This window comes from Paroedura picta, chromosome 2, assembly GCF_049243985.1.
Source record: "Paroedura picta isolate Pp20150507F chromosome 2, Ppicta_v3.0, whole genome shotgun sequence".
In the NCBI taxonomy this organism is placed as follows: domain Eukaryota; kingdom Metazoa; phylum Chordata; class Lepidosauria; order Squamata; family Gekkonidae; genus Paroedura; species Paroedura picta.
In genome coordinates this window covers 31,295,015-31,318,998 of record NC_135370.1, presented here as the reverse complement: position 1 = coordinate 31,318,998, position 23,984 = coordinate 31,295,015, and the positions used below count along the sequence as shown (strand labels likewise).

The 23,984-nt window shown below is 44.3% G+C and overlaps 1 protein-coding gene across 6 annotated transcripts in view; it reads right to left on the bottom strand.

Moving 5' to 3' along the window:
• Positions 1–23,984, bottom strand: part of TTN (titin) — a 356,587-nt gene that overhangs the window by 306,337 nt on the left and 26,266 nt on the right. For all 6 annotated transcript variants that reach the window (XM_077319578.1, XM_077319579.1, XM_077319580.1 and 3 more), the window contains exons 7-27: positions 23,093–23,435; positions 22,305–22,448; positions 21,614–21,727; positions 18,959–19,096; positions 18,486–18,626; positions 17,212–17,358; positions 16,653–16,784; positions 14,627–14,929; positions 14,376–14,501; positions 12,799–13,077; positions 12,421–12,492; positions 9,308–9,566; positions 7,585–7,645; positions 7,264–7,476; positions 6,142–6,284; positions 3,643–3,848; positions 3,288–3,518; positions 2,279–2,523; positions 1,267–1,490; positions 992–1,156; positions 731–899 (exon numbers count right to left, since the gene is read on the bottom strand). In XM_077319578.1, coding sequence (XP_077175693.1) covers positions 731–899; positions 992–1,156; positions 1,267–1,490; positions 2,279–2,523; positions 3,288–3,518; positions 3,643–3,848; positions 6,142–6,284; positions 7,264–7,476; positions 7,585–7,645; positions 9,308–9,566; positions 12,421–12,492; positions 12,799–13,077; positions 14,376–14,501; positions 14,627–14,929; positions 16,653–16,784; positions 17,212–17,358; positions 18,486–18,626; positions 18,959–19,096; positions 21,614–21,727; positions 22,305–22,448; positions 23,093–23,435 — 3,855 coding nt within the window. The remainder of the gene's footprint in view (positions 1–730; positions 900–991; positions 1,157–1,266; positions 1,491–2,278; positions 2,524–3,287; positions 3,519–3,642; positions 3,849–6,141; positions 6,285–7,263; positions 7,477–7,584; positions 7,646–9,307; positions 9,567–12,420; positions 12,493–12,798; positions 13,078–14,375; positions 14,502–14,626; positions 14,930–16,652; positions 16,785–17,211; positions 17,359–18,485; positions 18,627–18,958; positions 19,097–21,613; positions 21,728–22,304; positions 22,449–23,092; positions 23,436–23,984) is intronic.

The following is a 23,984-nucleotide window of genomic DNA, read 5'->3' as shown; positions in this document are numbered from 1 at the left end:
CATTGTTTGGACTGAATATGCACATACATAGATGTGGAGGAGCCATGGTTCAGTAGCGGAGCATCTGCTTGGTATGCAGAAGGTCCCAGATTCAATCCCTGGCATCTTCCCTTAAAAAAGGATTGAGTAGCAGGTGAAGCGAAAAACCTCCACTTGAGAATCTGGAAAGCCACTGCTAGTCTAAGTACACAATACTAACTTTGATAGGCCAGTGGACTAATTCAGCAAAAGGCAGCTTCATGTGTCTGTCTGTCTGTCTGTCTCTACACCAGGCTTTCTCAAGCAGGGTTTTGTGAAACCCTTGGGTATCTTGACAGCCCTGGAAGGGTTTCCCAAATGGGCGGGAGCTAATTTTTAATATTGTTCAACATTTATTGGGTGATATGACCATATATGGTCATGTTGACCCACCCACCCCTTCCCAAAATGACCAATGATGGGCCTGGAAGGGGAGGGGAGGGAAGTTTCCCACGTGGGTATGGACACAGCTGTTTCCCAACCGTATTTTGCATGATCGTGCCACTTCTGGGCTTTCTTGAAGCCTGAAGACTGTTTCAGGGGGTTCTTAATGCTAAAAAAGTTGAGAAAGGCTACTCTGCACACACACATGCATGCACATATTCTAAATTGGAACCATCTTTTATTGAAACAGTACATTTTAATTTACTCTGTAACAAAAAAAAAACAAGTAGGTATATATTTTCCAAATAAAAAAAAAAGAAGCACTTACTTTATATTTGGATATTTATGGGCTACGATGATGTCACTGTTCTTTAGCCACACAATGTCAGGGTTAGGGTTACCCCTCGCTTTCACGTGCATTTCTAATTTCTCTCCCTCCTTGACACTCTTGTTCTTCAGCTTTTCCACAAACTGTGGCCTCACTAACTGTTCTTTAGCTAAAAGGAGAAGATAACAGGTTATCCGAGGAAGACGGCGAGCAAGAACGTTATCATCCAAGCCGTTTTCCCATAAGAGGCAGAATAGATACCTTCCACTGTGAGAGTCATTGAGATGGACGTTTTTCCCGCTCTATTCTGGGCAATCACAACCCATTCCCCGGAATCAGCAGGCAAGGCTGGACTAATAATCAGTGACTGTGTGCCGTCTTCCTTAATCACTATTTTATGGGTGTAATCATTAAGGATTTGTTGACCTGTGGAAATAAATAATATTGGGATTATTTTCCCCTGAGCATTATTTTCCTTTCGCATGAAGCTCAGGCTTTTACAGAGATCAATGTCAAAAAGCTCTAAGCGGCCGTACCATTATGAAACCAGTACGTTTCCGGCATGGGTCTGCCCACTACTTTGAGGTCAAATCGCGCCGTCTGTCCTTCTGCGCATTTGAATGATGTTGGCTTCAAGACGAACACGGGCTTGTACAATCTCTCCAGCTGGCCTTCATCCGTCTCGTCGAGTCGGCGTGCCGGAGAGCGTGAAGGTGAACTACGTGCAGGAGATCGGCTGGGGGACCGGGGAGACAGAGACCTGGAGAAGATACCATATTGTCTAATGTAATCACATATTAACAATGGTACCCAAAATGTAGCAATGAGTTTCCCTTAATTTTAATCGCAGCTGATCACATTGCCTCAAAAGGACCGTTTATGCACTGAGAACTTCATTGCCCCGGCTCCCGTGCAGGAGCACAAATCAGGAGCGGATGAGGTGCACCAGGCCAAATGCTCCCCCATGTGGGTGCAGGAAGAGGTGGGGCAACCTGCCACTACTAAAATTCCAGCCTGCAGCCTGGCATGAAACCTCCAGTGCATAAACGGTCAAGGTGATGTATATTATGCACGGGGCCAGGGCCAGCATACCCTGAGGTGGGTCAGCAGCTGGAGCCCCAGGATTTCTGGGAGGCCCACTGTCACTGCCCAGTAGGGTCACAGTGGTGGTATTCCCATCTGCAGGCGCTGAAGCCAGTACCATTGGGGGAAAGTCAGCAGGAAGGCTCAAGGTCATGCGGAAGGACATATAGGCAGATGGGGATAGGGGCAGGCTGGAAGGAAGGCATGAGTAGGAGTCCTAGAGGCTGTCAGAGGAGGAGAGGGGGGAGCCCCCAGGTACCCTCTGCCCCGTCAGCCCCAAAAATGGAACTGGCCTTCATTATGCACTGTAATGTACCTCTCACTGAGAACTTTCACGCCAACAGTGAGATATTTTTACAGGCTGAACAATTTACTTTCACAAAACGGTACTTGGGCAGAGTGGCAAAGAAGGTGCTATCATGAAATCCCACTAATAACTAATTCAATATCTGATGTGGTTCTTACCGATATCTTCGCATCATTTCAGGTGATGGGGTATAACCCGGAGACCCTGTTGGTCCAACTGGTTCGACATACAATTTTGCAGAGCATATGGCATTTCCTTTAATATTACTGGCAAAGACCGTGTAAATGCCTTCGTCTTCAGGCAACACAACAGGTAAACGCAGACTGGCTCTGCCATCTTGTAGGACTTCCATGTGGTAGTGATCTCCATGCCTGATGCGCTTACCATCCTTGTACCAGGCAATCTATACAAAAACATTGCAGAACTATGAAACGGGCAGGAAAAAAAATGTCCCTTGGTTCCAAATGACTTCGAATTTTCTTACGTGTACATCATTGAAGTTGAACAATTTAACTTGAAAGGTCTTTTTATTAGGTAACTTGTTAAACTGTGTGCAAACAATGGCTTCGAATTTACCTGGGGTCACTTTGTGGCCATGGGGTGAAAGGGTGGATCGGGGAAAAGGGTTTGGCTAAGTAATTGGGTAGAGTTGGGCCATGATGGGGCGCTCCTGGGGTGGAGTTGGGCTGCTCCTGCTGTTAAGTTGCAACTTGATTACTTCGTCTCTCCTGTCTTCTCCCTCTATGGCTAGGGGTAGGGGTTGGAGATTGGGGGGGGGGGGGTTCCACCATGTTGTTGGGTTGATGGTCTACTGTATCTGTATTTTTTTGTCCATTTTAATGGGGTTTTTAATGGGGGTTTTAACTTGACATCTGTAGCATGCCACAAGCCTACTTGGGAGTGGCGGGTAATAAATTAAATGATGATGATGATGATGATAGCAAGAACCTTCTAGACAGGGGCCCGAGCAGTCCTTCTCACTGCATTGGCCAATTGGCAGCAGCCTGCGAGAGCTCAGTAGGGAAAGTCTAGGGCAGACCTTTTGTAAACTGCTGTTGCCTATTACAATCATGATGAAGAAATGACCCTTGGGTAAATTGGAAGGCAATTTGAGGAACCTGGGGGAAGATACAGGTACTGTCATGTTTGGTCTACTGTGATACATACCTTAGGCAAAGGATAGCCGGTCATCTTGCAGTGGAAAGTAACGCCGCTTCCCTCGAAGATTCTGTAATTCTTTAATCTCATTTCAAATCCTGCTTCAGTGGTTTCAGATTCAGAGACATCAACCACCATCTCTTCTCCGTCTTCTTCAAGAAGTTCTTCTAAGGTGGTCTTAATTATTCTGTACTCAATTTCTTTGATCAGTCTTTCCTCAAAGGAGGAAATGTGAAATTCCTATTTTAAAAAAGAGGGGAAGAAATGATCAGTTCCAATATTGGAGAAGTCAAGAGAGAACAAAATGAAATGGAAGTGCAATGTTCTATTGGAAATTAACCTGACTCGACTGTAATGGACTTACCTGTTCTTCGACAAAGGTTCTGACCAAAACAGTATCTTTGGCCATTTTCTTCCTAATGAGAGCTTGCTCTCTTTCATATTCTTTTTCATAGTCAGCATACAAAGTGGGAGGGGCTACTGCAGCCACTTTAGGTTCCTCCACGTAGGCAGTCACTTGAGTTTGATACATTGTTTCTTGTTGAGATTTTAGGTAGACCTCATAATCAGCTGAAAGGGAAATACATACATACTTGTCTTTTTGTCAAGTGATCTCCGATTGGCAAATGTGTGTCCTCCAAGCAGGAGTTCTGATCAGGCAGTTTAAGTTCTAGTCATGTCCATAAGTATATACTTGACTAATGCCCTCCAAAGAGCACTATGCTTGGCCAACATCAACCAGCTAGTGATCCCTGGCCCCCCAAAAGCACGCTTGGCCTCAACCAGGGCCAGGTTGTTCTATCCTGGCCCACCTGGTAGAATGAGCTCCCAGAAGAGATCCAGGCCCCGTCGGAGCTACCACAGTTCTGCAGGGTCTGCAAAATGGAGCTCTTACAGTAGGGATTTGATTGAGGTCAGGGACAACACCTATTGGACTTCCAGAACCCCCTCCCATCCAGACATGTTCACTCTACAGAGGTGCTGTTGTAATCTTACTGGGAATAAATGTTCTATTGCCTATGTTATGTTACAATTATTGTTGATGATGCCACATTGTTAATGACAGTTATCAAATTTATATTGTACTGTATTACACAAGTCATGTTGTCTGTAAACTGCCCTGAACCACAAGGGAGGGTGGTAATAATAACAACAAAAACAACAACATCAACAACAACAACAACAGTGTATTGTATTGTAATGTAATGTGATGTGATGTAATATTTATTTATTTATTTTTCACATTTATAACATTTCAATAACAAACAAATGTTTATGTGACCTGGCTTGAAGAACTAGTTCAGCCTTTCTTTTATAATTCTTGCAATAACCGCATCATTTAATGGCTGTTCCAAAATGGCTATGTCCAAATGATGTCTTTAATCTTCTAAGTGAGCTATGCAGTCTTTGAATATGTCCAAATAATGATAAAGAGTCAACGATAAAGGTTGACTCGTTATCATTATTTGGACTTTTACTAATAATACAGAGAGGACTGTTACACTATCTTGCCTTGTGATTCCTTTTTTTTTTCTTCTGAGTTCATATTGAGGAATCTACGGTTCTATATTTGATTGGTCTTTGAGTATGTGACAGGCTACTTCAAGGGGATGTTGGAGATAACAGTGGTGTAGATTTAACCAGCTTTGTCGCTAATAAAAACGTACAAAGGGTCTCCTTTCACCACACAAAAACGTTATGCTGGGGATTATGGGACCTGCATAGACAAAAGCCATGCAGAAAAGGGGGGAGGTATATTAAGGAGGCAAGTTGGGAAAGACTGAGAGGAATACCTATCCATTGAAGAAGATGAGGTAGGAAGCATAGCATCCAACCAACTGGGTTCATCAGACAAGTATATTACGGACTAATCTGCACGGGTGTGCTCAGATTTTGGATTATTGAACAACATCCTTCTAAATATTAGTTTTCTCTCCTTATTCAATTGCTGCTTAGGTCAGTCAGCTTAGGTCAGCTTAGGTCATTTTGTTGACAATGGAGGAGCCCCTGAAATAATTTTTCAGGCTTTGAGGAGCCCTGGAAGTGATGTCAGCAGGCCACGCCTCCCTGCCACACCCCCAGAAGTAACCTGTCACTGGAAGTGACATCACCACCCATGTGAACAGGCAGCCTCGAGGAGGACTGAGGGAGGGAGAGACAGGCAGCCGTTTAAGGCAGTAGTAGGCTTGCAGGCTCCAAGCCCTCCCAGGCACAGAAACCATGACAGAACTCACTCATGCCCAGGAGGGGGAGCAATGGGAGCAGCCAGTTCTCTAGCTTATTGCTGACTCCATTAAGACAGGAGGGGAGCTTCTACAATCTCTGGATGTTTGCTGATCCGTGGTTGGGAATCCCTAGATTCCTGGATCCTATAAATGTGAGTAGAAGGCAAACTATAGGGACCTCTGAAAAGCTAATGGTTGAGGTAATGGGAATCATGTACATAAAAAGCTACATTGTACAGGGGGCTGCAATGAAGTGAGGGATCAGGGCAAAAGTGTCCCAGTTCAGGCTTCCACCAACAAAGCCTCTTGCACCAAGATAAGCACTTCCAGCAGAAGACAAAGGAGTGAGGCAATTTTGCCCATTTCCCCCTTCTCACTGCAGCCTCTTTTTCCCCCCTGGGGACCGTCATTGACTGTTTTTCAGAGTTTTTGGTGCCATTGTGTTTACAGTATTATCCAATTCCATGTAACCATCCAATTTTCTCTGGTCCGTTTTAATGGAAATGCTTGTGTTTGTCTTTCATTTTAATACTGTCAATCAATCTTGATTTTCATGAAGTTGGCACTTCTTCACTCCTATTACCACTCCTCATTGAATTGTGCTAAAATCAATGGTCACTCGTTCCCTGTTCACATACCTTCTTCTAGCAAGGAAGCCGATGCAGAAACTTCCCCATGTTTGTTACGAACAACAATCGTGTATTCTCCAGCGTCGTCGGCAAAAGTCATAGAAATTTCAAGTCTGCATTCCCCAGTTTCTTTTTTGTGCATCACTTTGTATCTGTAGGGATATAAAAAGAATGCTCATAAGATGAGGAATGTATATAAAGTGTCTGTGCTTTTATAGCTGTATAATAGGAATCCCAGGGACCTTTCAAATTTAACATCAATGCTGAGAGCTCATTCGATATTTCTAGGAAAGTAACACGTCACCAAGGACAAAACCCCTCCAGGACACGAATTATGTTTAGGTGTTCCCTGTCATCGAATGCTTTTCAATTCGGGAATTTTAGCAGGTTAAGAAGAGGTTTCAATCCTAGCCTCTGCTTTCGGCTTCTACATGCAGTGTTTCTTTTGAAATCTTTATAGCCTGCTCTCAGTAGAGTAGATCTCAGAAGTAGATCTCAGAAGCTAAGCAGGGTCAGGCCTGGGCCCATTCTGCACACATTGGATAATGCCCTTTCAATGCACTTAAGAAGTAGATTATTCTGTTCTGCACAGGAAAATCCAGCTGCAAAACAACTTTGAAAGTGCATTATTCCATGTGTGCAGAATAGGCCCTGGTTAGTATTTGATTAGTATTTGAACGGGAGAGCACCAAAGAATTCCAAGGTGCAGAGGCAGGCAATGGCAAGCCGTCTCTGAACATCTCTTGCCTTAAAAACCCCACAAGGAGTTGCCATAAGTCAGCTGTGACTTGACGGCCAACAGACAAACAAACCCCAATTCAAACATATTATCCGACAATCTATATTTTGAAACGGTACAGCCTGCACCCCATTTTTCCTCCCTCCCAAATATTCTTCTTGGCTTCCAGATGCTGAATTCACAATATTATATTAATTCATGAGCGAATTTTATTCTCTGGTTTCACCTATGGTGATCTTATTATGGACGCTCCAAGCTGGACGACTCTATTGTTTATCACAAATGTTATTGACTTGATTCTGATGTATGCAATTCAGAAGGGTAGGGCAATGGAGATTATCTGTTTACTCTCCTATCGTGTTGTCATTACAGCTGTGAAAGGCCTCTTGTACCTGTAGCCAGTGGTAAGCGGAACTCCGGCTTTCTTCCAGTAAACATGTGGCTTTGGATTGCCTCCAACTTGGCACTCAAAAATGACACTTCCGCCTTCAACTAACTTCTGTACAATAGGTTTTCTTATGAAGAATGGAGCAGCAGGTTCTCCGGAAACTTCTTCCACAGCAGCCGTGATCTCAGTCATCACTACGTCTCTTGACTCCACGTAGCTAGAAGCACAATCCCAAGAGAGGCAAAGGGTAAATTACAGCCATTCACTACAGGACAGAAATTGAAGGAAGTATGCATGCTTCAAACAGTTTCAATAAAAAGATTACCGTTTGTCTTCTGTGACCACTTTTGCAGAAACTGCTTCTTTGCTCTCAAACTCCTCTGAAACTAATGTTTTGGGGAAAAATATAATACAGGTGTCATGACGCTTTCCAATATGGGAAAAAACACATAGGAGTTATACAAATTAATGGAAAACTTGGGAACTTCTTTGTTAACAGGATAAAAGAGTCAGAGTCAATGACTCTTAGCACTTAAGGCAGTGGTTCTCATCCTGGGGGTCGGGACCCCTTTGGGGGTCGAACGACCCTTTCACAGAGGTCGCGGTAAGGCGAGCAGCTTTGCTGGAGGGGGGGCGTTGCTACTGTTGCTGCTCCTCCTGAAGACGCCCACCAATTTATAACAATTTATATACAATCATGAACATTGGATCTTCACGCCATTGGTCAGTTTCGGTTTGATTTCTGTGAAAGAACACTTGCATAATCTTATGGTTGGGGGTCACCACAACATGAGGAACTGTATTTAAGGATCACGACATTAGGAAGGTTGAGAACCACGGACTTAAGACAAATTCATTATATGGTTTCACCAAAAAGTAACTGTGGCCAATCATTATTTCTTTATTTTTTCTTCTTATGTCATCCTTCCAACCACTCACGGTTCCCAAGGTGGCGAATAAGACGGCATTTAAACATTTCAACAATTAATTTTTAAAAATTCAATAAAAGCACATAAGCATATCTTGCGAATGGGTACCACATCTACCAGTTTGCCATGCCAGAGAGTGATTATAATGTGGAATTTGCTGCCAGAGGATATAGGGCCCATTTTGCACACCTAATATAATGCACTTTCAATGTGGAACAGGAAAATCTACTTCAAAAGTGCATTGAAAGTGCATTATCTATTGTGTGCAGCCTAGGCCTAGAATAAATAGCTTTAAAAGGGGATTAAATAGATAAACGAAGGATAGGTCTACCAGTGGCTACTAGACATGGTGGCTGGAGGGAACCTCCACACGCACCTAGGAGGGCCCATATCCAGCCTGTGCTGAGGCAGCTGCATTGGTTGCTAGTGCTGGCCCAGATCAGGTTCAAGGTTTTGTTGACCTTTAAAGCCATCTGTGGCTTGGGCCCTGCCTATCTGAGGGACCACTTGTCTCTTTATGCCCCCTGCAGGGCATTTCACTCTGCGGATGCTAATCTATTGGAGGTCCCTAGCCCTAAAGAAGCATACCTGGCCTTGACCCTGGGCCAGGGCCTTTTTGGTCCTGGCCCCAACCTGGTGGAATGAGCTCCAGGAAGAACTGAGGGCCATGATGGATCTAATCTAATAATAAATAATAATAATAATAATCTAATAATAAATAATAATAAAATCTAATAAATAAATAATAAATTCAGAGCCATTAAACCTCTGAATCTCAGAGCCAGGAGGCAATATCAGGGGAAGGCCTCGTCCTCTATGCCCTGTTGATGACCCTCAAGAGGAACTGTTTGGCCACTGTGTGGACTAGATGGACCATTGGTCTGATCCAGCAGGGCTCTTCCTATGTTCTTATGATCCACAAAGCTACAAGATGGTTGCTTTGATGGCTTCTGAGTTCAAGGTCTTGGTAGCAGGACTGCCGATCCTGGCTGGCACCAATGGGCAAACCCAGTCCCAATTTTATCTAGTGATCCATTTTTGTCTAGTGATCTTTTCCCATTTATTTTGCAAAGTACTGCTGTCAGTGGGTCTCGCCCCATGGTTTACTACAATACTTACCTTGTACGACAAGATGGCAGGAAGTGCTGACACTCCCAGCAACATTGGTAGCCGTGCAAGTGAATCTTCCGCTGTCTTCCGCAAAAGCTTCTCGAATCACAAGACGAGCTACTCCCGCCTCAAAGGTAATCTGGAAATCTATGGAACTCTCAATGCGGTAGTCCTCTCTGTACCATGCCACAGTTGGCAGTGGGTAGGCAGAGATACGGCACTCCAAGGTAACAGACTCCCCCTCTATAACGGTCACATTTTTCAAGCCCTGGAAGAAAAAAAACATAAACACGTATTTAGAATATTTGTGCAGTTCCCTTGCTCACAAGCGACCATTTGAAAAGCATATGAAAACCTTCTTCTTAGGGTTAGGCAAGGTCTGGAGATTGGAAAGTGGAGCCTGGGGGATGTGCGATCTCAGTGAGGCATAATGAAATGAAGTCCACCCACTCAAGTGGACATTTCCTTCATATTTGTTGTCTGGAGGTCAACTGAGATTCCAAGAGATCTCTAGGTCCCACCTCGAGGTTGGCAACCCTAATTCATCTAGCTTAAATGTTTAAAACTTCTCCAAAGCTCCTGCTCCCACTGGGACTACTGCACGAAAGCTTAATAAAATTTAATGCACACATCAATATTGCCTATGTTGCTTGGGGCATTGCTCTCTGAGGGCCATCCCACATTTGTTGGATAATGCACTTTTGGAGAATGTTTGATAATGTCCTTTTGAAACTGGACTTTCCTTTCCGAAAGTACATTATTCAACATGTATGGAATGGGCCTGAGTCCCGTCAACCAGCAGCCAGCTTTCCTCACACCAATGATGTATTATATATTTGGTGCCAATGACAAATCCAAGCATGAGGGAATCATCGGTGATACATTCCTCAAGGCCAACAAAGACCTTTCGCAGTCAAGCCTGGCTTGTATGTTAGCCATAAATGGTCAGGCATCTGACCTCTTCATCTGGACTGGCTCCCAACTAGACCTTTGGTTTTCCAGGCTTCGACTCTACACTAGGAAAGGTCAATGCAGAGGCAGCATTTTAGTCGCCTGGCAGGAAACGTTGATCCTGATACCATATGTTCCTATAACCTTTTATATTAAGGATCTTGCCAGTAAATCTTTCTTGCAGTCCTGGATGAGCACCTAACTCAGCGGTTCTCAACCGCCCTCATGCCGCGACCCCAACTGTGGTGGCAGCGGGGGTGGCGCGTGCAGACACGCGTGCACACAGGCGCACAACAATCCAGAGGTGGCTACTGCCATGGCTCTGCCGCCTCCACCACCTGCCACCACCGCCCGCTTCCACTGCCCGCCACCACCTTCCACTGCTGCAGGTCACTGCCACCACAGCAGCCACCAACATGGCGACCCCGTGAAAAGGGGCCAGGTGACACCAAATGGGGTTGGGACCCCAAGGTTGAGAACCACTGACCTAACTGGTACCATGAATGGGGTTTTCTGTTGTGCCTTGTTAGCTGGGTTGTGGTTTTTTAACAGTATCCCATATTCCCTTTTTGACTGCATCTAAATCAGCCTTTCTGTGTAGATCATGCAGATTTGTTGAACTGGTTTATTTGGTTTTCTGTTCTTTCTGCGTCTGGTGTATTATCCTTGGCATATCCAGTCATATTGTTAAACCCCGGTGTTTCTTGATGGCCCTGAAAGGTTTTCCTGAATTGGTGGGAGTGAATTAATTTTGAATTTTCTCCCATGCACTTCAGTGGAGAGAGTTTATGTATCCCTATGTGATATGGAGCTTTTGCCCTGACTTGGATGGCTCAAGCTGGCTCAATCTTAACAGAACTCGGACTCTAAGCAGGGTCAGCCCTGCATGGTACGTGGATGGGGGGCCACCAAGGAAGCCCAGGATTACTACACAGAGGCGGGCAATAGCAAATGGCCTCTGAACGTCTCTTGCCTCGAAAACTCTACAGGGTTGCTGTAAGTCAGCCGTAAAATGACGGCACTTTATACATCCCATGGAGCTTTCCCCAGCACTGAATTAGATAGAGGCACACTTATATTTATCTTTGGCCCCAACCTGGTGGAATGAGCTTCCGGAAGAGCTAAAGGCCGGAGTTAACAGCTTTCCACAGGGCCTGCAAGACGGAGCTCTTCCACCAGGCATATGGATGAGGCCAGGGCGGGTGGTCCCGACATTGGATCTGGGCTCCCTGGGTTCATCTAAATGATCTGATTGCTTCACTCCCATATTACAGTATTATAGTATTAGCAACCTGATGTCCCTCGGCTAACATGGGGCGGTTTGGGGGGGTTAGGGAGGTTAGTTAGTGCTCGCCTGTTGCCTAACATGTTGATATTATGGATTGGTTTTAATGGTTTAACTATGGGTTTTATTGCAATTTTTATCTTGTAAACCGCCGTGAGCCTAAGGGAACGGCGGTATAAAAGTTTAATAAATAAATTCCACTGCTGAGTAGTTCAGCAGTGGAATAGGCTGCCTCAGGAGGTGGTGAGCTCCCCCTCACTGGCAGTCTTCAAGCAAAGGTTGGATACACACTTTTCTTGGATACTTTAGGATGCTTAGGGCTAATCCTGCGTTGAGCAGGGGGTTGGACTAGATGGCCTGTATGGCCCCTTCCAACTCTATGATTCTATGATTCTATGATTCTATGATTCTATAAATAAAATAAATAGATAAATGTATTTCTTTTTCCATTTCTATATCCTCTAATGGTCTTGCGGCGGTTCACAGCAATAAAACATTAAAATACAATAAAAACCCCATACAATTCTCCCATTATGACAAAAGCAGCAAGCTTCTAATTGAAGCCAATCCTATCCCCACCTTGTTCAGCCAGAGGCCAAGTCCTCTTCCACTGAGAGTGGGTGCAGGTCTGATAGACCTTGGGGGGGGGGATCCTTGGGGTGGGGGGAATCCATTGTTCTGCACACGTGGTTCTGGGATTAGTCACTCAGTATAAAACCGAGAAAGATTCCTGATCTACTTTGCTTTCTGTCATCCAACAGATGACGGACGCTAGATGGCACCAGAGCTGCATTGTATTAAGTTAGACAATATAATAATAACAACGCATAATTGTCAAAGCTCTCCAACAGGGTACATGCAAATACAAGACCGGATTGTTACTTACTGAGACTATGGATGGGGGAGTAGCAGGAACCTCTGCCGGCTCGGGAACCCTGGCAGCTTCAATTTCGATCACCTAAGGGCATTTAAAGCAGAGTGAGTCCAGACCACACGTGCCCGAGGAACTCAATGGCAGCATGCAAGAATGGACAACGACGGCCCCCGGTTGAGCGTTCTTCGTTGTTTGCTATGACAAAGTGATGTTAGGGTCTTAGAGGCGAGCCACAAAACCAAAACGAATGAAGTATGTCACACAAAGGTCAGTAGGGAGACACATTTCAATGGGGGGGAAAGAGGCTTGTGAATGAAGGAAGGATGTAAACACGGTGGGTTACTCCAGACGCAAGACTTCGGCATGATGGGAATGTGCATAGTGACAAACCTCGGGTTCGCCTTCCTGCATCAATTCAATGTGTTCTTCCTGCAACAGACCACCTGTCACACGCACACCTATGTCTCTTTTCATCTCAACACCGTAAGACCTCTGATAGGTGTCGAGTGTGTCTCCGAAAGGAAACTGCGGGGAGACCACTTTTTCGACCATCACTCGGGGCTCGGGTGACTTTGAAAGAGGAGGCCTCACGGGCTTGGTGATCTTTGGCACGGAAGTTCCTGACAACTCCTTTTGCAGAGTTGCTATAGCGGATCCTGCTATTGAAACCTAACCAAACCCAAAAGAAAAAGAGATACTACTTAGGTTCATCCCAAAAGATGATTAGCCAGGCAAATACATGTAAAAAGGGAAGAATGTATATATAGCGAATTTCCTCATTTTTGAATTTATTGTAAACAATATTTTCCCGATTTTCAGTTATTAAATTTTGAAACCGCGGGTAGTTAAGTTGTAGACATTTTCAAAGAAGTCTTGGGAATGCGATCCCAAAATATTAGACATTATTAAAATATAATATCTGAAAATACTAATTTGCAATCGAATATATAGAATAGCCAGATACTCCCAAATTGTCTTTTCAACAGATTGATGATTTGGCAACCCAAACCAAGGTGATTTCCAGAATATTCTTTGGATGATTTACATGTATTTGAGCATTACAGCAAAAGTGAATTATTAATGTGATGATAGAGATAGCACAAAACAGAATTCTAAAAATTGATTAGATGGGTCGTTAGATGATGAGACCTGTGAAGGAGACAGTTAAAATGTCAAATCAAAAAATGGGGGGGGGGGAAGCAAAATGAAAGGAACACAAAAGAACATAATTCTAATGGAGGGGTATTATGTCATTTGGATCACACATGTATGGTATGTTAATTTCGAAGCTGATTTAGTACGTAGTACTGTAGAGAGGAAAAATTAACCATAAATCATTTGATTAATGTTTTGGGTGAGCATGGAGAGAGATTTTTCTACCCTTCAAGAGAGAAAAGGAGTGTCAGGCATGTAGCATTTTGTTCCATAGTTCTCCCCTCCCCCTGTTCTGAATCAAACATGTCTCATTGCTCGATCAATAAGGGAATGGAGTTTTTCATCTGAATTTTATAAACATGAATGTGGATACTTTGGCATGAATACAATTGACAGCCCAGTGTTGGTGCCATACAGGGATGCCAGCCTCCTGGTAGGACTGGGGGATCTCCCAGAATTACAGCTCACCCCCAGTCAACAGAGATCCATTCTCCTAGAGTAAATGGATGCTTGGGGAGGTGGACTCTAGGGCATTGTAGCCCACTGAAATCCTGTTCTCCCTAGGCTCCCTCCCAAAAGTTCCCCAGTCTGGATCAGGCAAACCTATCCCTGACAGTGGCCCGGGTGGGGGGCTGGCAACCCTTGTGCCACATGTCCCCCTGTAGAATGGAGAATGCCTTTGACCAGATTCCATAAGACTGCCTTCCTTTATAAATACATCTGTTAATTTTTGTTTGTTTTCATTAAGGGGGGGTGGTTTTTGGGGGGATGACATAGCTGGTTGCCTGACACATCTTTCCTCCTCTTCTTACCTCATAAGTATGTTCTGGTTTAGGAACAGTAATTTTTGAAACTGTAAAATGAGGGCTTGCTGTACGTGGTCGTGGGGGTTCCACCTGGATTGATTTTTCCACGGTCGTTTCTGCCGTTCTTTTAATCTACGTTGAACCAACAAAACATTTGTTGAGAAGGTGATGCTGCTTTCCAAGTATGGAACAAAAACCCAACCAAAAGATGTTCAGCAGCCATAGGAAATGACCGCATCGCTCAACTGGAACCTAACCTGGGTCGTTACGGCCATTCCCCTTTTTTCGGTGGCCACAACGTGTTTCTCAGGAGGAATGGGAACCTTCTCAGGAGGAATGTGAACCTCCTCAGTTTTCACTTCTTTGGTGACAATGTGATGCTCTGGCGGCAACTCAACAACACGTCTTGCTAAAGTACGCTCTTTATATCCATACTCCAAAGCTGCCTGTTCAGAATAAGCTTCTTCAGCATAGTCTGGCTCTCTCGGTTCTCTAATGCGTGCTTGATCTACTGCAGCGACAACTGTGGCTACAGCTTCTGCTTTTTTGTGAACACCAATCTAAAAGCAACATTTGTAGAACATTGACACAGATTCTTGTTAATGACAAAGAATGGCGCGCAGAATGGCAACACTTCTTGCACATAAAAAACATTGCTGATCCAGACTTTCCACATATCCACAGACTTCCTTACTCCATATTCATATCATGACCCCTACTTTGTCAATTTGTATATTTTTTATACATAGGCTGGGATTTTGCACATAGCCTGCAGTTCCCTTTCCATTTACCCTATTGGCTTTCCACTCCTACTAGTTAATTCTACCTGTGGAAGCAAGGCAAGGTTTGTTGATTCCCTCCTCTTACTTTGACTTCCACGGGGTTCCTAGGGAGGGGAGGGGCAGTGACCTACAAAAGCAAGATTTTGAGGGTCAAAGAAGACTACAGGAGAGGGGGAGGCAGGATAGTTGCAGTTTATGCAGCCCAGTTCCACTTGACTTGCATAGGAACCCAAGCTCAAATTCGGGAATTCCTTTTGTTGAAAACAAATATTTTGTCCCTTTGAAGGATGCAAATATAGAGGAAGGAAGATTCCACTGTGTACGATGCAGACAGATATCACACAAATACAGTATCTCTTGAACATGGATACAGAAAGGTAGGATGAAACTGTTATTAAATAAAATACAAAATGTTCAAATACTGTATTTGGAGACAGGTGTAAGTATATATTTCACTTTATGCATTTACACTTATTTATGGACATAGAGCACAATATTTTATGGAAAAGCACACAATGCATTGGAAGATTTACTGACTAAACATGGACACATATATTGCCTTTTCAGATAGCTGCACGTATAATTTTGCAACAAATTGTAATGGTTTGGACGGTTACAAACAAATAGCTTACTGCACATTTTACCGCACATTTGCAATAGGTACGTAGTAAAATTCTCATTTTCCCATAACGGGATGGCACAGATGGCCAAGCTGACATTCTGAATGGGACGTAATTAAATTAAATAGGCCATAATGAAATTACTAGAGGGATATAATTTGATATCTTCCTGAATCTCATTGCGTTTTCTTTTTAAATGCTCACAGATACTATTTTTAAATTGATTTCCCTCCACACAATTGGTTCATCTTTCCTTCTAAACTTCAGACGTATTCCTTTAAACATTGGCCTGGATCCAGGCTACTATTTCTGCCGATGTAAGGACTTCAAACAGCAGAGCATGGTTTTCCCACCCCTCCTGGCCAAAACGGTAACCTAAAGTTCTCCCCCAACTTCTGCCAATTTCAGGTGCTCTGGGGATTCTGGGGAATGCCATGAGAAAAAAGGAGATGGTAAACTTGTGCTCTTCACCCATAACAACGTTAGTCTGGATCCAAGCCATTATTTTGAACCTTTACTGCGAGGGTAGTCAAACTGTGGCCCTCCAGATGTCCATGGACTGCAATTCCCATGAGCCCCTGCCAGCAAACGCCAGCAAACGCTGGCAGGGGCTCATGGGAATTGCAGTCCATGGACATCTGGAGGGCTGCAGTTTGACTACCCCTGCTTTACTGTAACCTGAATGGCTGCCATTTGCTCAGCAACTAGTTCAGTTGGCTATACAAGGAAAGAAATATAGATGCGGAACCATGACTTTAAACAAACAAACCAAAGTAGAACCTTAACGACACGACACTGCAGTGGCGTTCTGCTAGTGTGGGCGTTGCAGAAATATAGCAAGTTTCATTAGAGACTTTTGTGTTTTTTAAAGGTCCGTTCACCTGATCATGGACTAGATGGATTTGTTCTCTCTTAGTAGCAACTTCTTCTCTAGTTCTTGAGATCTGCTCTCTGTGTTTGTCAACAGCCATGATGGTTGGAATTACGGTGGTTTTCTCAGTTTCCTTTCTTATCTGATCATTACAGCAAGAATAAAAGGTTTGGTGTTACATAGGTTTCCAACAAGAACAGGAAATGACAGTGAAATGCGTGGATAATTAAGAGGTTAACAAGATTAAAGGGCATTAGGGCTCACGGCAAAGTCTTCTACTGGATAGATACTGGTGTCTGGTCATTATTTGGCTGGCTACTTAAGTAAAATTCTAATGAAAATTATTTTTTATGATATAAATACACAATCCCAAAATGCTGTCACAGCTCTGAACAGATTAGGGCATACAAATCAGTCTCAAAGTACACTTAGCATTGCTGGTGTATTATTATATTTCCGTAGAGAAAATGATATTCAAAAGTTAGTAGATTCCATCAGAGTTACATGAGAATGGCAAGGTAAGAATGGGAGATGAGAATGACTATCACATCTGCAACAATTCCATTCACCTTTTCTTGGGCAAGGTGGACTTGTTCTTGTCTAGTTGCAATCCCCTCTGTAGTTTTTACTATCGCATCTGACACTTTGGTTTTACCAGTGGTGATGACTACTTTAGGGACAGAAGGTTTCACGGGTTTCACCACTTCTTTCCTAATCTGATTTTATAGCAAAAGAGAGAGGTGTGAATGCACACAGTATTGCAAAGAAATGTGCACGGAGACATTTCAGACAAGCGGGAAGAGATTAGTAAAGTACAAGGCACCAGAAGAAGCAAAAGATAACAACATTCTTATACAGTCTGTCGAGTCGTGTTCAGTTCCGTGATCCGCAAAAGTTTCCTCTTAATTCTATTTGTCGTCATTAAATTCCGTAGAGTTACACTATGCTTGAACTCGAGGAATGGCAATTTGGCAATGCCATTTTTAAACGAAAAAAAATTACAGGGTTTCCTTGAATACGTAAAACGGCCTCAATCTTCAGTTGCACCTCTCAATGACACGGTGCACACATGCAACTGGTTTCCCAAAAGTGTTACAACAAGATGATTTTCTGTTAATACCTTATGATGGGGTTCCATATTAATTCCACGTAGAGTATCTAACAGAGCTTGGCCTGCAGTTTCAGTACATATTACCCACCATGATGTTTAAGATTCGCAAAACACACATTGATTTCCTAATTAAACCAAGGCACTAGGCTCTCCTGCACTTGTATCGGTTTCCCCGTCCCCCTTCTGCACATTTGGCTCCCTCTTGTGGTCGATTCAGTATTACACTGCATAAAAGCCAAGCAATTTCACCAAAATATCCTGGACATAAAGCGAAGTAATATCAAATCGACCACTAAAGTTCCAAAGCAATAAGGATCCTCAAGAGAGGAAAACAAGAAAGCCGGAGAGCCCACTGTTCCGGTGAATAATTTCTAAGTTGACCTCCAGTCCAGGCCTAGGAAAAACCTTGAGGCCTACCTAGGCTAGAGCTACTGAATTTCACAGGCTCATGTTTTTTTTCCAGCTTGTTGCCTGTAAGAAAAACCACGCATAAACTTCACAAATTAGTGAAAATTGCAACCATTAGTAACAGAACATAAAATGCTGTCACAGCTCTGAACGTATTAGGGCATACTGTAAGTCTCAAAGAACACTTTGCATTGCTGGTGTATTATTATTTCCGTAGGGAAAATGATATTAAAAAGTTAGTAGATTTCATCAGAGTTACATGAGAATGGCAAGGTAAGAATGGGAGATGAGAATGACTATCACGTCTGCAACAATTCCATTCACCTGTTCTTGGGCAAGGTGGACTTGTTCTTGTCTAGTTGCAATCCCTTCTGTAGTTTTTACTAGCGCATCTGACACTTTGCCAGTGGTAATGACTACTTTAGGGACAGAAGGTTTCACGGGTTTCACCACTTCTTTCCTAATCTGATTTTATAGCAAAAGAGAGAGGCGAGACATCGGTATATAAATCAAATTAATAAATAAGATACCTCCTAAACCAAAGGGCCTCCTAAACCAAACCCTCCTAAACCAAAAGGCCCAATTTTACAGTCCTGATTTTTTTTCAGATTTCCTCTTGAAATTTTTGAAAATTCAAATTAGGTCTGAACGGATGGTCTGGTAACAGAAATTATAGAAACCTTTGTGGCACATACTGCTCAGGAGAAAGCAAGTAGAAATTAGAAGCAACTGGCAACGATACTTGAATTGGAACAGACTTGCTCAATCATCAAACTTTTTTTCACAGTTATAATTACCTTTTCATGACTGATATGAATTTGTTCTCGCTGAGTAGAAATTTCTTCTCTAGCTCTTGCAATCTGTTCTTGTTCCTTAGCTGTATCTGTGGCAATTATTACTTTGGGTACAGGAACTTTCACAGGTTCCTTTTTTACCTGGTGTTTAAATTTAAAAAAATAGTTACACCACAGCCTTAAAAACAAGCCGTGCCTTTATCAGATTATGTGGCAATAACACCTCAAGGCTACCGTCCAACATGGAGTGAAGTGTTCTCAGTCAGACCAGAGCTTTGTGGGACCTACAACAGTTCTGTGTGGTTTCCAAGGCAGAACCAGGATTTTAATTGCGGCCTAACTTACATCTGATCACATACACCTTTTCTCCCGCCCTTGTAACTGACAAAGGGCTACCTTGGGGAAATGACATCATGCCCTTCCCAATCCCAAGACAATTTGGTGGGCAATATTAGAGATTGATTGATTTTGGTTTATGTGAAATCCTGTGGTGGATTCTTGTCAGCCTGTTTAGAAACTACACAAATGGAAGAGCTAAATATTGTGGCTCAAGCACTGGGGAGATGAATTGGTTTGAAAGAAGGTCGCCAGGTGGGGCCCAGAGTTCTCTCAGAATTTTAAGAAATCTCCAGACAACAGAGATCAGTCTACCTGGAGAACATGGTGACTTTGGAGGGTGGACTCCATGGCTGAACTCTCATGGCTCCCCAAACTCCACTGTTTTGAAAGGTAGGTATGGGCTGGGTACAGTGATCTGTCAGTGGCCACTGATCTCTTCCTTGCTCCCCCTCTAGTAGCAGTCCTTTGGATCATGGGAAAGCTGATTCATAGGTTCATGGGACACATGTGGTTAAAGAACATATGTGATGGAACAAATAGGGTGGTGAAAATGAAAGAGTAGGGTTCCTTTCTTACAGATCTTTTCTAACCATAAGTCCTAGGTTTGTTTGTTTCCTGAACTAATCGGTTGGATCCAATAACCCATTAAGAGATCAAGGTCAGAGAACAGAACTCTAACCTTTCCTCCTTCCCCACTTCCCCCTATCTCCCTGCAACCCCGGAAAAGGGTGGGGTACGGAACTCTTGGAAATGGAATGGGATTGAGCATGAGGGCAGCTGCAGGGAGAACTTTTGTACAAGCTCTCTGGAAACAGCAATGTAAGGATTGGATTTCTGTCAGTCCCCAGTTCCCACTGCACAGGAAACCAAGACTGGAAGTGTAGGTTCATGCAAGAGGCCTCTACAGGTCCAGTGGAAGTGTGCTTAGAATCACAGAGCTGGAAAGGGTCTACAGGCCATCTAGTCCAATGCTCAATGCAGATCAATCTAAAGCAGTGGTCGCCAACCTTTTTATCACTGGGGACCGGTCAACGCTTGACGATTTTACTGATGCCTGGGGGGGGGGGTGTCTTTTGCCAAAGGGCATTGTCGCCACCTGAGCCCCTACTCCACTTGCTTTCCTGCTGGCACCCTTGACTTCCCGCCGCCCTCTGGGGGGCACTGCTAGCAGCAGTTGCACAATGCCACGCCGAAGGGGAGCCCCAGCCATGGCGGCCGCTGAGGGGACCAAAGGTGAGCCAGCGGCAGAGTGGCAGGGCAGCCCCCAAGGCAGCAGCGGGGGAAGAGGATGAGGAGGAGCTGCGGCCCGGTACCAACTGATCAACAGACCGCTCCCGGTCTCCAGACCGGGGGTTGGGGATCACTGGTCTGAAGCATCTCATTGTACGTTATTGCCAAAGGAAGCTTCGATAAAGAGCTCATACCCTGAAGAGCTGGCTGTCTCTAACGTGCTATTGGATGCAAATTGAGCTCTCCTCCTACAGGCTGCCCTCCCAAAAGTATCAGTTTAGGACGGCACAGTTATTTTTTTTACACTTCTTTGAACTCTGGCTAATGTATAGGCATGCCAGCCTCCGGGTAGGACCTGGGAATCCCCTGGAATGATAGCTCATCTCCAGACTAAAGTGATCAGTTCCCCTGGAGAAAATGGAGTGTGGACTCCACAGCATTATACTTCACTGGGGTCCCTTTCCGCCCCAAATCCCACACGCTTCCAGCTCCACCCCCAAAGTCCCCAAGTATTTCCAACTAATATACTTGTGACCAAAGTTTCCCAGAAGCCTTTTTGAATGTCCTTGTTGCTCCATTTATCCTTTTTATTTTGTTTTGCAAAAGCTTGTGTTGAGGGCTGACTTTCAATAGATCGCAGCGAGGGAGCTGCTCTGCTACATATGAAACCCGGACCCCGAATCAGGTCTACGAATGATTGAGCACTGGGTTTCCCACAAACGTGCAGTGTGCTACGGGTGAGAGGCGGCCCCTTTCTGGCTGCACTCCACTCCTAAAGCGGACGGCTCTCCGCATGGGACCGGGTGGCCCATTGTTGCTCCATTTATCGACCCAACCAAGGATCCCTTTTCATAGTAATCAGTACTCTCTCTTCTAAATAAAGGTACAGATTCACAATGACAAAGGGTGACTGACAGGAACGTTAGCAATGACCGATATGATGTCACAACAGCCACAACAATTCCCGGATGACGCTCTTCATTTCATAGCAGCCAACACAAAAGGGAGACACATACATGGATTGGCACTGATGATGTAATGGAAAATAGGACAGAAGTGAATTCCCATGGGTAGAAACACATTATTCACCTTTTCCTGAACGATGTGTATTTGTTCTTGTTTAGTAGCAACTCCTTCTCTCGTTCTCGATATTACCTCTTTACCCGTTGTACTTGTAACTACTATGGAAGCGTCCTTTATAATCTGATTTTCACAGCAAAAAAACAAAGAAAACCACGCCTTAAAATTGACTTGCACATCTGGTCACTTCAAATAAAATGAACAAATCGCAGGCATGGTGGCAAATGGAGGGGGGTGGGTGGGAAATATGCTCGGAGAAGAGTTATTTTAAGCTCAGACCGGGGGGAGGAGAGGGGAGGCAGGGGTATGGATTAAGTGGAATATTAGAAATAATAACTTTGTCAGTGTGATGAAAAAAAAAACATGTTAGAGGAACCAAACAAACTACCTAGTTCTCTTGCTGTTAAGGATTATCATTTTATTAGGGTCATTAGGAATGGTTCTGAAACCTCTATTTCAAACGTCAGGGGTGTTTTTTTTACGTGTTAGCTAATTTATAAGCAATATAAAATGGAAGGGTGGATGCGATGTCACCCATTAACCATGGAGTTGTATTAAAATGCTTCTGGATCAGTAATGCATGCAATCTCTGAAACACTCGCTAGTTCGCCGTATGCTGAATTGCATACGTTGGCCGGGCGTGAGATTCGTCAATGGGAGGAGGGAGGTGTTATTTGCAGCAGCTGTGTTTTACTTCTACCTGCTCCTGGACAGGTTGAATGTGCACTGCGGCCATAGGTGTCCTCTTTGCGGTCTGCTCTACGGCACTGGGCAGGGGTTCTCTCACTCGGGCCATGTCCACAGCAGCAACTACATTAGCCACCGCTGCTGTTTTCCCCATGTCCTGTAGGGCCCAAATGAGTCAAATCAAAAGACATCGCTTTGGTTGCTTTCTTTTAACCCCCCCTGGTTGGGGCTAAAACCATTGCAACACAAGCACAGGACATGCAGACGTGGAAGAACCATCTCGGTCCGGTCAGACATTTGGACAGCCGCTGTCAAAACAGCTGCGGAAGCAGGAAGTGACGGACAGCCGCTGAAAATCCGCTGAAATTATTTAATTATTATTATTTATTTCATTTTTATACCGCCGCTCCCATGAACTGGCTCGCGGCGGTTAACAAATAGCAAAATCCGTACAATTTAAAATCCCCATAAACAGTTAAAACAATTTACAACATATAACAAATAGCAAATGGCGGCGACCTAATATAGCCACCTTCCCTGTTCCGGGCATCAGTCAATGTAGATGAAATAATAACTGAAAGCATAACATAAAATGGAATAAATCTGGCTGGGAGATGAAATTAGGCCTCACCGCAGTCTAGCACTGCAGTTCAATCGGGCCTTAAGGGGGGGGGGACCTGATCAAAAACCCCGGGGGCTCGTACCGGGGGCGAGCATACTTCGAAAATGAAAGCTATTCCGCGGCAACCAAGACAGGAAGGGAGGGCGTACTTCGAAAATATTACAATCCCCATTTCTTACCTCCTTCGCGGCTGCCGCGCTGATTCCAATGGCCGCAGAAGCAGCACTGCTCACTCCAACAGCCGCCGCGGCCCCAGCTGCGGCGCCACTGATTGTGACCTGTTCGTGAGCACCGTATCTCCCCTCCCATCGTTCTTCAGTCCTGATCTGGGCACTGCTTGTCATTATTCTAGTGTCTTGCATTCTCATTTCCGACGTGGCTACGTAGCCTTCCTGTTTCCAAGGAGGAAGGACCTCGGAACCCGCCACCGTCATTGTCTGCATTTTACGGACCATTATTGGAGACTTCACCGGACGGATGGGTGAAGTAGAGACCGAGAGTCTCCCAGCAGGAGAGACAGACCTGGTGGGGGGAAAAATAAAATATCACTGAGGTGGTGAAAATAGAGCCACAAGTAGCATTTTAGCAAAGCTCCTGAATTTGATCACAGATTAGACCGGGGGCCCCCAGACTTTTTGATCTGGTGGGCACCTTTGGAATCCTGATATAGGGTGGTGGGTCCAACTTAAAAATGGCCATCCCATAAGGCAAACCAACCACAAAATCTCAGGGTATGTCAAAACCATGCATCTATGCTTTTGCCATTTGTTCTCTTGCTCTGTTTTCCATCTTGAATAATGGATTATCCTAGGTGTGGTGTGATGTGATTTGTGGCTGAGTTAGGGAAGTTTAGCTAGCTCAGGAATTCTGGCTCTGATGCTTTGATCGCTGGGAAACTGATATCCTTCTCTTCAGCCTTGGGGCAGGAGGCACTGGTTGTATCTTCCTGGTATGGAAGGGGGGGGTCATCTGGAGTGGTTTCATGCCCAAAAGGGCAGGCGGGGCAGGAGCCAGGGGGTTGGAGGTTAAAACAGAGCAATGGTTTCTGGGAAGATAGTCTTAGCAAAGGAC